The 13,792-nt window shown below is 41.9% G+C and overlaps 2 protein-coding genes across 9 annotated transcripts in view; both read right to left on the reverse strand.

Annotated features, from left to right (window-relative positions):
* The window catches only part of LOC125285959 (adhesion G-protein coupled receptor G5-like), a 23,345-nt gene extending 18,088 nt beyond the window's left edge, over positions 1 to 5,257 (reverse strand). Inside the window, exons 1-5 of one of the 4 annotated variants that reach the window (XM_048230577.1) lie at positions 5,110 to 5,257; positions 3,514 to 3,546; positions 744 to 798; positions 413 to 506; positions 1 to 112 (exon numbers count right to left, since the gene is read on the reverse strand). The exon at positions 1 to 112 is cut by the window's left edge and continues 14 nt beyond it. In XM_048230577.1, coding sequence (XP_048086534.1) covers positions 1 to 112; positions 413 to 506; positions 744 to 798; positions 3,514 to 3,546; positions 5,110 to 5,170 — 355 coding nt within the window. In that variant the 5' untranslated portion in view covers positions 5,171 to 5,257. Of the gene's footprint in view, positions 113 to 412; positions 507 to 743; positions 799 to 3,432; positions 3,465 to 3,513; positions 3,547 to 5,109 lie in introns of those variants that run through there. The other 3 variants (XM_048230576.1, XM_048230578.1, XM_048230579.1) reach the window with 3 other exon arrangements.
* A 927-nt stretch (positions 5,258 to 6,184) lies between these two features.
* Positions 6,185 to 13,792, reverse strand: part of LOC125286025 (adhesion G-protein coupled receptor G2) — a 51,915-nt gene continuing 44,307 nt past the window's right edge. For 3 of the 5 annotated variants that reach the window (XM_048230676.1, XM_048230673.1, XM_048230677.1), the window contains one exon: positions 6,185 to 6,668. In XM_048230676.1, the coding sequence (XP_048086633.1) occupies positions 6,538 to 6,668 (131 nt within the window). In that variant the 3' untranslated portion in view covers positions 6,185 to 6,537. The remainder of the gene's footprint in view (positions 6,669 to 13,792) is intronic. The other 2 variants (XM_048230675.1, XM_048230678.1) reach the window with 2 other exon arrangements.

The following is a 13,792-nucleotide window of genomic DNA, read 5'->3' on the forward strand; positions in this document are numbered from 1 at the left end:
TGTTGATTACGGAGGTGGTCATGATGACCTCTTTGGACGCGTCCACTCGGCTCCTGTTGACAGCTTCAGAGGGGACCCGCACCCTGTGGCCATAATATGTGTCCATGCGGCCCTAGTGGGAATCAAATAGGTTTCAACTTTCATACAGCGAACTGCAGTCATAATGAAATACAGGAAAGTACTGTCTGTTTGGGGACTAACTAACTGCTCCTATAGTATAACCCTAATTTCTGCTGTAATATAACTGCCCCTGTGGTATGCCCATGACTAACTGCCCCTGAGGTATGCCCCTGACATGCTCAACACTGCTCAGCTGATCTAAAGAGAACTAGCTCCCTTTTTTTCTGGTTCATTACTTCAGTGCTGGACACTGTAGGAGACTACCGTGGAGAAGCTCTGGCTTATCCCTTACCTCTAATGAGGACGAGTTGACCTGTCTTTGTTTAAAGTCTGGGCTGCGTTGTCGACCTTTGATGACACATGTTCTTACATTCTGATTGTAGCACCTGCCAAAATTATTAAAAACAGTACAAAAGTTTCATCATGAGTTTAAAAAAAATCACAAAATATTAGACATGTTCTTACATTCTGATTGTAGCACCTGCCAAAATTATTAAAAACGGTACAAAAGTTTCATCATGAGTTTTAAAAAAAATCACAAAATATTAAACATTCATGACTTCCTAATCATTTAGTCATGACCTTACTTGTTTATGTTTTTGGATACTACTTTGGATACTTACGCTGCAAAAGAGGGCTTTACCCGGCAACATTCAATAACCTCATTACAGGACATAGCTGGGGAAAGAGGGGAAGAAGGTTGTTGCACCAAAATATTGATGAAAAAAGAACATTGCTTTATATTAAATATTACTATTATATAGAGGTTAATAGGGGTTATAGAGGTTAATAGGGTTTGGGTTTGTAAAATGACTGAGGGCCAGATGTACAGAGAAAGCACTAATACCAAGTTTTTCTATGCGCAGAAAGCGAACACTGTGCTTTGCCATATTGCGGGGAATTTACTAAGCTGTCACTTCATTACATAAACAGCGCTCATCACTGTCCGTCTCCGCCCCCTCTACAACGCTACTACGAGCGCAGTTGAATAGAGTTAACCAATAAACATTAAAAATAATCAAACTTTAGTGATCATACATGATAAGATGTCAACGAACAGCAACATACAGAGTAGGCCTAGTAGTTATATAATCTACTTAAAAATACTTAAACTATTTACTGCATGTAGACTATGGCTATGACTTAATACCCTAGTCTAGTAGATTGGGAAGTCTATGTTGTACTATTAAAATTAGAAAGACAAACAAAAGTTAAGGGTGCTTTTGACATAGTACAATGAAGAAAACTGATACTCTGAATACTGATTGGAAGTTTTCGGCAAGTTGCTGTTTTCATACATATGGCGGAATACGTAATCAATCGCTATTAGCACTTCTCCTCCCCTGTGTTTGTGCGATACTCCCACTTTCCCCTGACCGTCCTATGAATGCATATGCATGACACGGAAAAGTGCAAATAACTATTCTCAGTAGAGCTGAAGAACCCAATGGGTTCGGGCTTAATTTCCATGATTTCACATGGGCTCGGGCTTGCGCGGTATAGGCTAAATGAGCGGTCAGGTGATGCGTTTCGATTAGCTGCGGGAAAGATGTGAAAATGGATGCTGAGGAGGTGAAACGGAGGCTGGCCTCTGGCGATTACGTTTTGGTTGCACCGGCAAAGAAAGCAAAGTCTGAGGTGTGGAAAACGAGAATAATGAGCCAGTGGGTTGTGTGAAATGCAAAAGATGTGACATTCTGCAGAACGACAATCATATCGTTTGTTACAGCAACAAAACCCATCCCTGCAAAGGTGAAACAAACGGTAATAGAGAAGTGTGTCAGCTTTTGCTGTAAAGACATTAGGCCTTTTAATATCGAAAAGGCCTAAAAGGGGTTTGAAGAGCTGGCGCAAGAACTAATTAATGTCGGGGCTGCGTGAGGGTTCCCGTAAACTTCAGAGTGCTGAGATGTTAGGACTTGGGCTATTTTATTTCTTTGTTCCAACTTCCAAGTGGCCTAGGCTACGTTAGTCATGAATAAATGATGTCAAATGTTACTCATTCTTGACAAAAGGCAAAAGAGCTGCGTGCGTGCGGACATTTCCATAATGTTGGGCTGTAAACGGGTTTTAAAAAGCTCGGGCTGATTTCTGTGGGGCACGGGCCGGGCCTAACTTTTAAGGCCCGATTACAGCTCTAATTCGCAGTTCCCGTGACAGGCAGTCTGCGCTTCTATCTGTGCGGCCTGTTTGCACATACCTTGCCATGTTTTTACGTGCACATTGTGAATCAAATATGCCTGAAGTGGGCGCAAAAACGTAAGTACATCTGGCCCTAAGTGTCTTCTTATTCACAGAAATGGATGCTTTTAAGTTTAAATTATGAAAACATGTTTAATTTGATATCTGGCCTCTCATTAACAAAGAAACAAAAATGTTCAGAGAGTCTGCCACTCTGTTCTCACTACACTGATGTCAGCCGTAGACCTGAAGTTCGCCTACAAAAAAAGCTTTGCCCATATAAGGAGATCCGGGTGTTAATTGAAGCTATGGAACTATGGCAAATTGCATTGCAAGTTAGCTCTAGTGTAGCAAAAATAGAAGTTTGCCATCTTCATGTAGGCTACCGAGGAGGAGGATCAGAGGAGCCAAAGTGTGTTGAGCAAAACGCCTGCAGACTTCCTTTGTCCCCAAAAGTTTAAATGGTTGAGCAAAACCCCATTTTATTTCATAGGAAAAACTTCCTTGTCCCCGCGAGTAGTTTAGGAAGTTGGATTTACGATAATTCAAAGGCCCCCCCAGTGAAGAAGATTTAAGTCTATTCCCAGCTAGGAAAAAACGGTCTTAATAAAGGCCTGACCGATGCATTCTCAAAGATGACAGGTCAGCTGAACACTGTGGACTTAATAAAGGTGACCGATGCATTCTCTCCTGTAGCGGCGTGGTGATGAGAAATGGGCCGTGAACATGTCCAACTTCTCCACACAGAAGTACGGAAGTTTTTTACTGGACTCATTGTACAGAGAGGTCCAAATGTTTTTTCAGGACAAAAGCTTCCTTTTATCAAATGTTTTTGAATACACCGTGTGGCTCAGTCAGCTGGCATACCCACAGCGAATACCGTTATCAGACAAGGCCGCGCGCTTCCTCTTCCCATTTGCGTCCGCATTGTGTGAGAGGCTTCTCCGCACTCACTGTGATTAAGACCAAATACAGAAACAGGTATTGAACCAAATCTGAGGCTGAAGCTGACCTTAACTGACTCGGACATTTCAGGACTGTGTTCACAGAGCCATGCACACCCTTCTCATTCGTTACAAATAACCATCAGATTAAAATAGTTTGGTTGGTGGTATGGTTGTTAATAGTCACCCCTGTTGTGTGTTTGAATGCAGTGTAGATATTAGCCCATTCTTCATATCCTCAATGTAGAACAATAATATCCTCACTTACGTTGTCGTCTGCAGTGTGACATATCCCCCTTTGCTGTGAAAATGTTAGTGCAGTAGTTATTAACTAGAAAACGCAATTCCAGGGAATTACTAGTGCATGAAAATGCAAAACATATGGTGTGAAATATATTGTTAAAACAGATGATGTGCTAATTGGCAACCAACATGATGAGGTTTAATATAGTTGGAATGACTGAACTAGGTAGATGATGTTTAATATAGTTGGAATGACTGAACAGTTACAGTTTTTCTCAGTTGCTTTGGTGATTTTCTCACATCGCTATTGACATTTGCACAGCAGTTAGTGCATTTCTCAAAACAATTAGTGCAAACTGCAAAACCTAGTGGATAACCTGCAAAAGCACGTCACTTGCTCAAAATTGATAGTCCATTCCTCAAAAGCAAGTATTTATGTCAATGAAACTGTCAGTGTCATCAAAATGAGAAGTCTTGACACCATCGTTTATGAACAAGATAGTCAAATGGCTTTGTCATGTTTTCATTATGACAGTTCTCTCAGTGTTTTCCAATGCAAAAAGAGGTCAGAACTCGGTGACACTACCTGAACATGCTCAAGACAGCACTATACAGTACTTGTAACCATTTGAAAACTACAGTAAAGTTACACATTAGGGGAGTAAGTGAGTACAAGACACTGAATACGTACGTTTCACAGTTTTACTGTATACGCTCTTTGCAATTCTACAGCACTGGGACAGAATTTGATAACTAGTTCAACAATTTTGTATGTAATGACTCAAGCAATGAAATGAAGACTATTAGTTTTATTGGGAACGACTATTCAGCATCCATAAGTATAGTTCATTTTGACTGACATGACATAAGCAAATGATAATGTTAAAAAACAGCAGAGAATTGTATGAAAGCAACTGATACATGTCCAAAAGCATTTGCAATTTGTTCAAAGGAAGGAGAAATTGCTACTATGATGTGCACAAATGACTAAATATTGTGGAGGTTGTACTAATAGTTATGAGAATTTTCATTCTGATCTGAAAAAAGCACCAAAGCGACTGAGAAAAACTGTAAATAGGTGGATAGTTTAAAAGGTTAAATTATTTGCTAGGTAGATGAGGTTTAATATAGTTGGAATGACTGAACTAGGTAGATGAGGGTTAATATAGTTGGAATGACTCAACAGTTAAATAGGTGGATAGTTTAAATGGTTAAATTATTTTCTAGGTAGATGAGGTTTAATATAGTTGGAATGACATGCACTGTAATAACCTCCTTTGTTTCAGTTCAGTAACATTGCAGTTGTTAACATTGTCATTAGTGTTTCAGAAAGATCAGTGTATAATAATACATGTTAGGAATAAAAAATAGCCTTCTGTTTACTAAATAGGCTTTGTAGTGAAATTGGTCTACACCACTGTAGTTTTAATGCTGGTAATAATGGTGGTACTTGGAGAGCCAATTGTTTTCTGAGGTGGTACTCAATGTGAAAGGTTTGAGAACCACTGATCTAACAGAACCACTATTCTAACAGAACCCTGTCTAACAAAACTATTGATCTTACACACCCTCTGTCTACGGCATCCTCAGCCATTATCATAAACACAAGAGCTTTACCTACCTGTCGTCCCCACAACGTGGAGAGTTAGAGTTGAGAGGAAAATTAAATAAAGTCTCTCCATGCTGCTGCTTCGATTTTGAACGGCAGAAAGCGTGTAGCCGACAGCCTGTTTCTAAGAGCCTCTAGTTGTGTTTCTGAGACTCTAACTGGCAGTGTGTTTAATCGTCATCTGTGGTTAAAGTGACTTGTGACATTTGCAACAGTCTTCTCTTGGTTCCCATTTCCTGCCACTCCACCTTGTGCTCACGAGCGCCACGCGAGACACCCGTAGAGACGCACATACACAGAACAAGCGTCACAGACAAAACAGGAAACCTCAGTCAGGAACACAAGACAGTCACTGGACTGGGGCACTTCATTTTATTTGGATTGATGTACATTTGTTTGAGCATTGAATGCAGGTGGTGGTGTCAGTGGTGTGGTGGGGTAGATCAAAGTTATAAGAGGAAGTGACAGACGCTAACAGCTTATCTGAAGTGTGTGTGTGTGGTGAGTCAGACGCTAAGAGCATGTGACGTGTGTGTGTGTATGTGTGTGACGTGTGTGTGTGTGTGTATGTTTGTGTACAGTATGTGTGTGACATGTTTGTGTGTATGTTTGTGTGTGTGTGTGTGTGTGTGTGTGTGTGTGTGTGTGTGTACAGTATGTGTGTGACATGTTTGTGTGTGTGGTGTGTGTGTGACATGTTTGTATGTGTGTGTGTGTGTGTGTGTGTGTGATGTGGTCAGAGATAAGGGGGATGCCAGAGCGCGTAGGCCGAGGCCTCTTCACAACCTTCGCCGCCCTTAGCTGGAACACGACCTCTTTAAAACGTTTCCACTGTGTGTGTGTGTATGTCTTCCCAAGACTAAACAACACACAACCCCAATTCCGTGTTACATGTGTGAAGTTTGTGTGTGTGTGTGTGTGTAGTGTGAAGAGGAAATGGTGTGTGTGTATAGTATAAAGGGGAATTGGTGTGTGTGTGTGATGTGTGTGTGTGTGTGTGTGTGTGTGCTTGTGTGTGTGTGTGTGTGTGTGTGAACTTCCTGGTGTAAAGCTGTGCTCCAGGGTAGAGCTGCTCCTTGGTCTTGTGTGTGTGTGTGTGTGTGTTAGGAGTGGTGCTGTGCTCCAGGGTAGAGCTGCTCCTGGGTCTTGTGTGTGTGTGTGTGTGTTAGGAGTGGTGCTGTGCTCCAGGGTAGAGCTGCTCCTGGGTCTTGTGTGTGTGTGTGTGTTAGGAGTGGTGCTGTGCTCCAGGGTAGAGCTGCTCCTGGGTCGTGTGTGTGTGTTAGCAGTGGTGCTGTGCTCCAGGGTAGAGCTGCTCCTGGGTCTGTGTGTGTGTGTGTGTGTGTGTGTGTGTGTGTGTGTGTGTTAGGAGTGGTGCTGTGCTCCAGGGTAGAGCTGCTCCTGGGTCTTGTGTGTGTGTGTGTGTGTGTGTGTGTGTGTGTGTTAGGAGTGGTGCTGTGCTCCAGGGTAGAGCTGCTCCTGGGTCTTGTTGGAGGAGCTGGAGCTGGAGGCCCCCTGCTGCTCACGCCTCCTCTTCCTCCCCGTCCCATACACCCACAGGAACAAGAACAAGCCTGCGTGCACACACACACATGCACACACACATCACACAGACATCACACACACGCACACTGCACAGACACACACACATGCACACACGTACACACACACGCACACACACACGTACACGCGCACACACACACACGTACACACACACACACACACACGTACGCACACACACACACGTACGCACACACGCACACGCACACGCACACACACGCACACACATGCACACACAACCACACACATATAGATACATGCACCCAACAACACACATGTGCTCACACCCACACACAAGGAACCATAGACACACACACACACACACACACGCACACACACACACACACATGCACACACAACCACACACATATAGATACATGCACCCAACAACACACATGTGCTCACACCCACACACAAGGAACCATAGACACACACACACGCACACATACACACACACAGAAACACACACACACAGCAGATGCTCAGAGAAGGTATCAGGCACCAAATGCATCCTGTGTGTTTAAACTGTGGTTTCTAAAACTGATAGGTAGACAGAAATAAATAAATACATACTCTGTACTACAATTACCTCGCAATACCATATCCTTTCTTAGTTTTTCTCAATTGCTTTGACCTGCTTAAGGAAACTGGGATCCACTAAAGGCCCATTCACACAAAGAACGATAAAAGCGTTCTTCATGTCGTTATCGTTATAGTTTTTGTGTGAACGTCGTCATTCATATTAACGAGAACGATGGGCTATATTTTAATGGTCTGAAACGGAAGTGTCTTTGCGCAAAACGCAAGTCACTTTGTGGGCGGATCTTGGGCGCTGATGCTATTTTACCGGCGGGATATTTGACTGTTGCGCCCAACGGAAATCTAAAATGGGGTGGTCTGAAGTAGCTACATTAATCATGGGTGTGGTTTGGGCGTAACGTGCAATAAACCAATCAGGGCGTCATCTCCCATTCCCTTTAACAACAGGCACGCTTGTTCCATAGCTGATTGCTATTATGGTGGCGTATTTGCCAGGCACAGCCAGGAGCGTTCACAGCGCTATAATACTACAATTTACTGTTCAGTTAGGAACTGTCAGCTATTGATTTTTCCTCTTGACAAAATGTAATACAGAATTGTCACAAAGACATACTTTCCGATGTTTTGGGATCACTCTCACTGAACGAGATTATGAATTCATGGTGATATTTTTGCTATGTACAATGTAATCTAACATTACCTCTCTATAGACAATGCATATCTTCTGTCAGTTAATCTCTTCTCTTCCGTGCTGCCGCTGGGGCATTTGGGTTAAATGGCATCGGCATGCAATTCAACATCACGTCTCTTTAAGTTATCTAATATTTCCTAATTTATGTCATCAACACATCTGTGATTCGTGAAAATGTGTACGCTAGATTTATGCCTATTTTTTCACATCTTAATGGACACCACACTGATTTCCCTCGTGTGGTAATATTTTTCTTTGAAATTATGTATGGTTTACTGAAATGGGAACTACGTTGTATAGATGAGATGAGCGAAGTGTGCGTTGCGCAGCACAGGCGGCCTGTGAGAAACAGTTTCCAAGTTGACCTAACTTTCAACTCTGCACAGTATATCCCATTAACTGCATGACAGTAGGCTATTTACGATATTTTCTGTTAAGTAGAGTTTGTAAACACGTTATCATCAACTTAATGCACGCACAACATTCGTTTGAGCAGGAGAGAGAATAACAATGAATGGGTGCAGCAACTACAGAAATTGTAGCCATACTTGCTGCTTTCTTGTACTGTTTGCTGGTTAACAGCTCATAAAAGCTGATTTAAGATAATTCACTAACTCAAGACTTTAAGGCCATCATGGATATAAAACGTTTTTTGAAAATAACGAAAGGATGGAGGGAACATAAAGCTTGGAATTATTTCAGATGGGCTACAACAAGGTAGGCAAAATTGTGGTGCTTAAAACCGGTCATAATTAATAGGTCATAATTAGGCGTTGTTGTAAATATATTGCATGTAGATGTTGTACTATATAGGCTACTAAATTTTTAGGTCACCAATGCACAAATAAAACCGGGAAATGGACAAATATTATCAAGGCTTTGAATGTTTCTGTCTGTGCATAGGGGTGTCTGTAGATTGGTGTGCAACACATTCATTCATGCAGGCCTGTGGTCATGCATGCGCCCTTAAAATAGCATCTGCATTTGCGCCACAGACTTTAGACCAGGGAGTTCCTGGGCTCAGTTTCCCGATAACGACGGAGACACGTTCTTACACGAGGGTTTTTTACGATTCATCTTACGATCGTTCGTTTGGTTTTTCCGACTGTTTCCCGAACATGCTCGTAGCGTGAACGCGCGTGCACTGCTCTTAAGATGCTCTTAAGGGGAGCACCACGTTAATATTTCTGAAATATCCTCTGATTTGACGGTGATGTCAGGTGACTGCACGTCACAGCTATAGGCCTACCATTTAAACTTCGGATCTACACATTAATTCACATCAATATGAAAATAGAAACACTTTGACATCTGCATGTAAGCATCCCAAGTAGGTTATTAGATTGTTGCACCATGCAATATTTTTTTGCGGTGTCACTTAAGAACACGTTTTAAGATAACAAAGAAGTCGAGTAAGAAAGAGAGAAAATGTGTAGGCTTAGATTTTGATGCAGTAGGCTACAGACTAAACCACATGTTGCTTTCTCTGCTTTTTACCTCATAGGCCTAATAAATTATTCACTTAGCAAAGATAATGTCAAACTATTCTGGCAACGTCTCGTTTCATAACTTGATTGCATTTTTGTCTGCTTTTCATCACATTATTATGACCATTAAATGTAGGCTATTTTGCACGCTAAAATCTGATTCATCACAGGTAAACACAATAAAGAATGGGAACGTAAGTTGGATTATGTATTCTAAGTTGTAATTCCTCTGTATGTCCTGTTGGTGACCTCAGTGAGAAGTACTGTTAAGACGCTCTTAGCCGGTAACGAGTACTCTGGAGAACCCGTAGATCTACGAGTGTTTTCACGACGCTCTTAAGCTACGATGGTTTCGGGAAACAGTCGGCAAATCTTAAGACGTTCGTAAGAGGGACTTTACGACGCTCTTAGGCTTAAGATGCTTTCGGGGAACTGGGCCCTGGGCCTGGCCTTTGCTAATTTGGCAACCCAAATAGGAGGACGCGCTAGCCTATTATTAATATGTTATTCTAGAATGAATCGTTCAAAACATAAACGAAAATTCCAAGAGATTCCGCCCCGTAACTCATTTTTTTCCATGGGTTTTACGGGTTAGAGTAATGTTGTCAAATAAGCCATTGCTTCAATTCATCGTGTTTCCTTACTCTCTGACAACATATGGTGATCATTTTTGGAATGGTTACAGTTTATTTTCCATTATTTCCTACATACTGGACCTTTAATAAGAGAAACTCCTAGCTAAAATCTTTTATTGCTATTTAGGAGTAGCCTACTCCTAGTGGTAAGATAAAAGGCTTTGTGAATATGGCCCCTGGTGTCTAACCCAATGCATATCCCATTTAAATAATGGTCGAATATTAGGTTACTGATGATCATTGTTATTTAAGAACATGCAGTACGCGTAGGGCACCAAAAACATCTTGCTCGTAAAAAATCATCACACCGCACATCGTGGCGGGTCTGTTATTTAACCTACTTACTATAGGCTGCGCAAACCACAGGCCTTTATTTTGGGCAAGCCTGCATTCGAGGCAACATTTGTATGGTTATATTGCTTGACTTAAATCCCAGAGAGTAGGCTACTGCACCCCACAGTGATGGGCCTAGCGGTCTTGCGTGTTCAGTGTGGGGTAAGCTGAGAATTTAGCGGTGTCACGTCTGCCTGTCACAGACGCGGGGAGCTGAAGCTTGGGATACAGTTACTACAGTAACAGTATTTTATTTTACTTCTTATGGAATATTTTTTTTCACTTTTATAAAGGCTTTGTTTGAATGCTGTTGGAACAAATAGTAGTTGATTATAAAGGCAACTTTCTGTTGCAATATTCTGTGTGTTCTGGACTGCAGGTAACTTGTTAAGCCAGTGGTTCTCAAACTTTTTCTTTCATTCCCCACTTTGATCAAGGGGGGCATCTGATGATAGTGGAGATAACGTGTTATCCCGGCCTTTGCAAGTCAGCATCTCCGACGGCCTATTAAAAATATAAGTTTTCGATGTCCCAAACGGAGAGCCATACTTTATTGTTTTAACGATCTCTATGCTACTCACCAAAATGTAGGCATGGGAACATGATGAAGTATCCAACTGTCGTGTGTTAAATTATTGTGATTACGAGCCAGTGGTTTTCAAACATTATGCGTGACTCGGACATCTAACGAAATGCAACAGACTCATATCGTCCTCGCATTCGCAAAATAAGGAAATACAGACTGCTCAGATAACAGGTGTACCTCCAGTTATGCACGCAGCAGTTATCAGTCCCCTGTCCAAGAGTTCGAATCTGGGTTAAGCCCATATTTTGAGAAATGCTGAATAGACCACAACCAATTCCAATTCTTCAACACGGTCACCGTTAGACTAGAGGGGAGAAAGAATGGGAAAAGATCTGGGCACAGTTCTTCCAGAGCTTCGTGCCAAGTAATAAGCGTTGTCGAGATGTTTGTGTGAATGAAACGAAGCGTATAGGCCATAGTGTGACATGCGTAAACCAGTGGTGTAGAGATGACGCCACAGGGTTTTATTTAAGAGAGCCTACGTTTGTATGTAGGCAATTTATATTCACAATACTTAGGCCTACTAAAATAAATAGTATTTTATTTGTATTGGTTGTTTAGAGTAAAAAAAAATCGGTCAGTCTTAAAGGAGAATTCCGGTGTGATATTGACCTAAAGTGTATTGAAACATGATACCGAGTGTGAACGTATGTCTCATAGCCCATCTCGGCTTGTCCCCTGCACTCCAAAATCTGGCGCTAGTTAGCCCGATGCTACCAACAGCTTTTTTCAATAGTGGTGCTTCGGCATCGGGCTAGCCATGCAAATAAATCCCTGTTTTACACCCATTTACGAGGCTCAATGTATCTCCACACTTCATTGGTAGACTTCCGAGGGCCCTGACATTTCACATCAGATTCCAAAAATAATTCAGTGGAAATGCATGGATTCCAGTTGCTGCTACTGGAAGAAACTGGAATCCATGCATTTCCACTGAATTATTTTTGGAATCTGATCCCTTATCATACCTGTTAATTCTTACTCGTTGCTCGACTTATCGTGACTAAATTCAAGATGGCTGCAAACGCTAAACTTTGTGAAGATACTGTCTGTATAAATAGTCTTATAAGTAAACTACCAGTGCTTTTTCAAAGTTCTCAATGTCTCGTTTTAAATGTCATGCTACCAACAGCACTACAATACACTTTAGGTCAATATCACACCGGAATTCTCCTTTAACGCAAGTTTACAACCGGCAAGTCGGTCGGACTAAAAGGGGAAAAAAAAAATATTTGGGTCGGTTCTAAATTGACAGGGTCGGTCGGGTTACGGTAAACGAAAATATTTTTAAGGATGGCCTGGCAGTGTTTTTTTTGCGCGTCTGCAGTAGTCAGCCAAATATGAATGTAATTCTGCGGTATAAAGCAGATGTATTTGTTCATTGTACAGAAAAATTAAAATGACATGTCAAGCAGTCAATTGACTACATAGCAGTCAAGAAGTAGGGCAAATTAATTTACGAAACCAAAACGTGGGTCATAGTTGTCTAAGCCTCTATTGCGTAGCCTGTTAAAAATGTCGCCAGATAGTATTAAATCGGCAACAACATTGTTTTCTGCAGAAGCCTACTCAAGGCTACAGATTAATTCTGAACAGTTATTTCTCTTATTCTTAGTTATCACACAAGACACTGTTTTGATTTGCGTAGTTGCGTTACCCCCAACACTGACAATAATGTAGACAGCAAATTTCGATTTCGATTTTCGTTACCACCGTGTAGTCAAGCCTTAAGCCATACCCAAGTAGCCTAAATCGAGGTAATGTTTAATTATGCATGATTTATTTTGTTATTGAATTCGTGGGCTGGGATTACTCTCGGCAAATCTCCTGCTTTTTCAGAAGGGGTGGCAGGCAGAGCGACGCACAGTGGCTGAAAGTAGTACTAAAGCTTCACACAGCTTCACGCCTCGTAATGCGCGACTGAAGTGGCCATTTGAAAGCGATGCCCACTGTAGGCCTATGAGCCTAACTCTGCCTACTTAGCAACACCATTGAACACCACTTAAAAGTTCAACAAAGAGTTGCCATTACTGCCAAGTATTGCTGCTGCTGAAGAGATGTGGACGGCACGGCAGGGCATGCCCAATGAAAATAAATGAACGCAACACAACATAGACCCTGCTTCTCTCGCGTCAGACACTGAAATGAACGCAACACAGAACCCACTTCTCTCGCGTCAGTCACTGAAATGAACGCAGCACAGAACCCGCTTCTCTCGCGTCAGTCACTGAAATGAACGCAACACAGAACCCGCTTCTCTCGCATCAGTCACTGACAGTAGAATAAATGCATGGGAAAAAACACTTCGATGATAAGCACAGCGCAGCAGCAGTTTGTGACGTTGTTTATTAACCTCATGTATGAAAAGTAGTATTGCCGTGGCAATGCTGACAATACTGGTGATGGCGGCCATGTCCTGAAGTAGCCTAATTTATGGAGGTGAGACATGGAAAAACAGTTTTAGAAAGATGAAAATATATTTGGGCCCACCAGGTAGGGGGTCCCAGAGTTAAATCAACATTGGGGTACCAAAGAGATCTACTAAAAGAGGGGACTGGTGGCCAAACCCCAAAGGGGTTTCCTCGGCTCTGATGTATCACCCTTGGGGAGACCTGGGGGAGCTCCCCCCGGAAGAAACCTTTGTATATTCGAACATTTTAATCCATCAATCTGGTGCACTTTGAAAAGGTGATTATTTTTATCTATGGATGGAAATATTTGTGCTGTAGTCTAAACTTTTTTGCACTTCAGAATTTTAACTATGCACACACAGGTGGAATAGTTATGATGATACTGCAATAAGTTCACAACCACAAAGAATATGTGCTGAGTTTCACATGCCACAAGCGGTCCGCTATCTGCCAAT

Source organism: Alosa alosa, chromosome 21, assembly GCF_017589495.1.
Source record: "Alosa alosa isolate M-15738 ecotype Scorff River chromosome 21, AALO_Geno_1.1, whole genome shotgun sequence".
NCBI lineage: Eukaryota > Metazoa > Chordata > Actinopteri > Clupeiformes > Clupeidae > Alosa > Alosa alosa.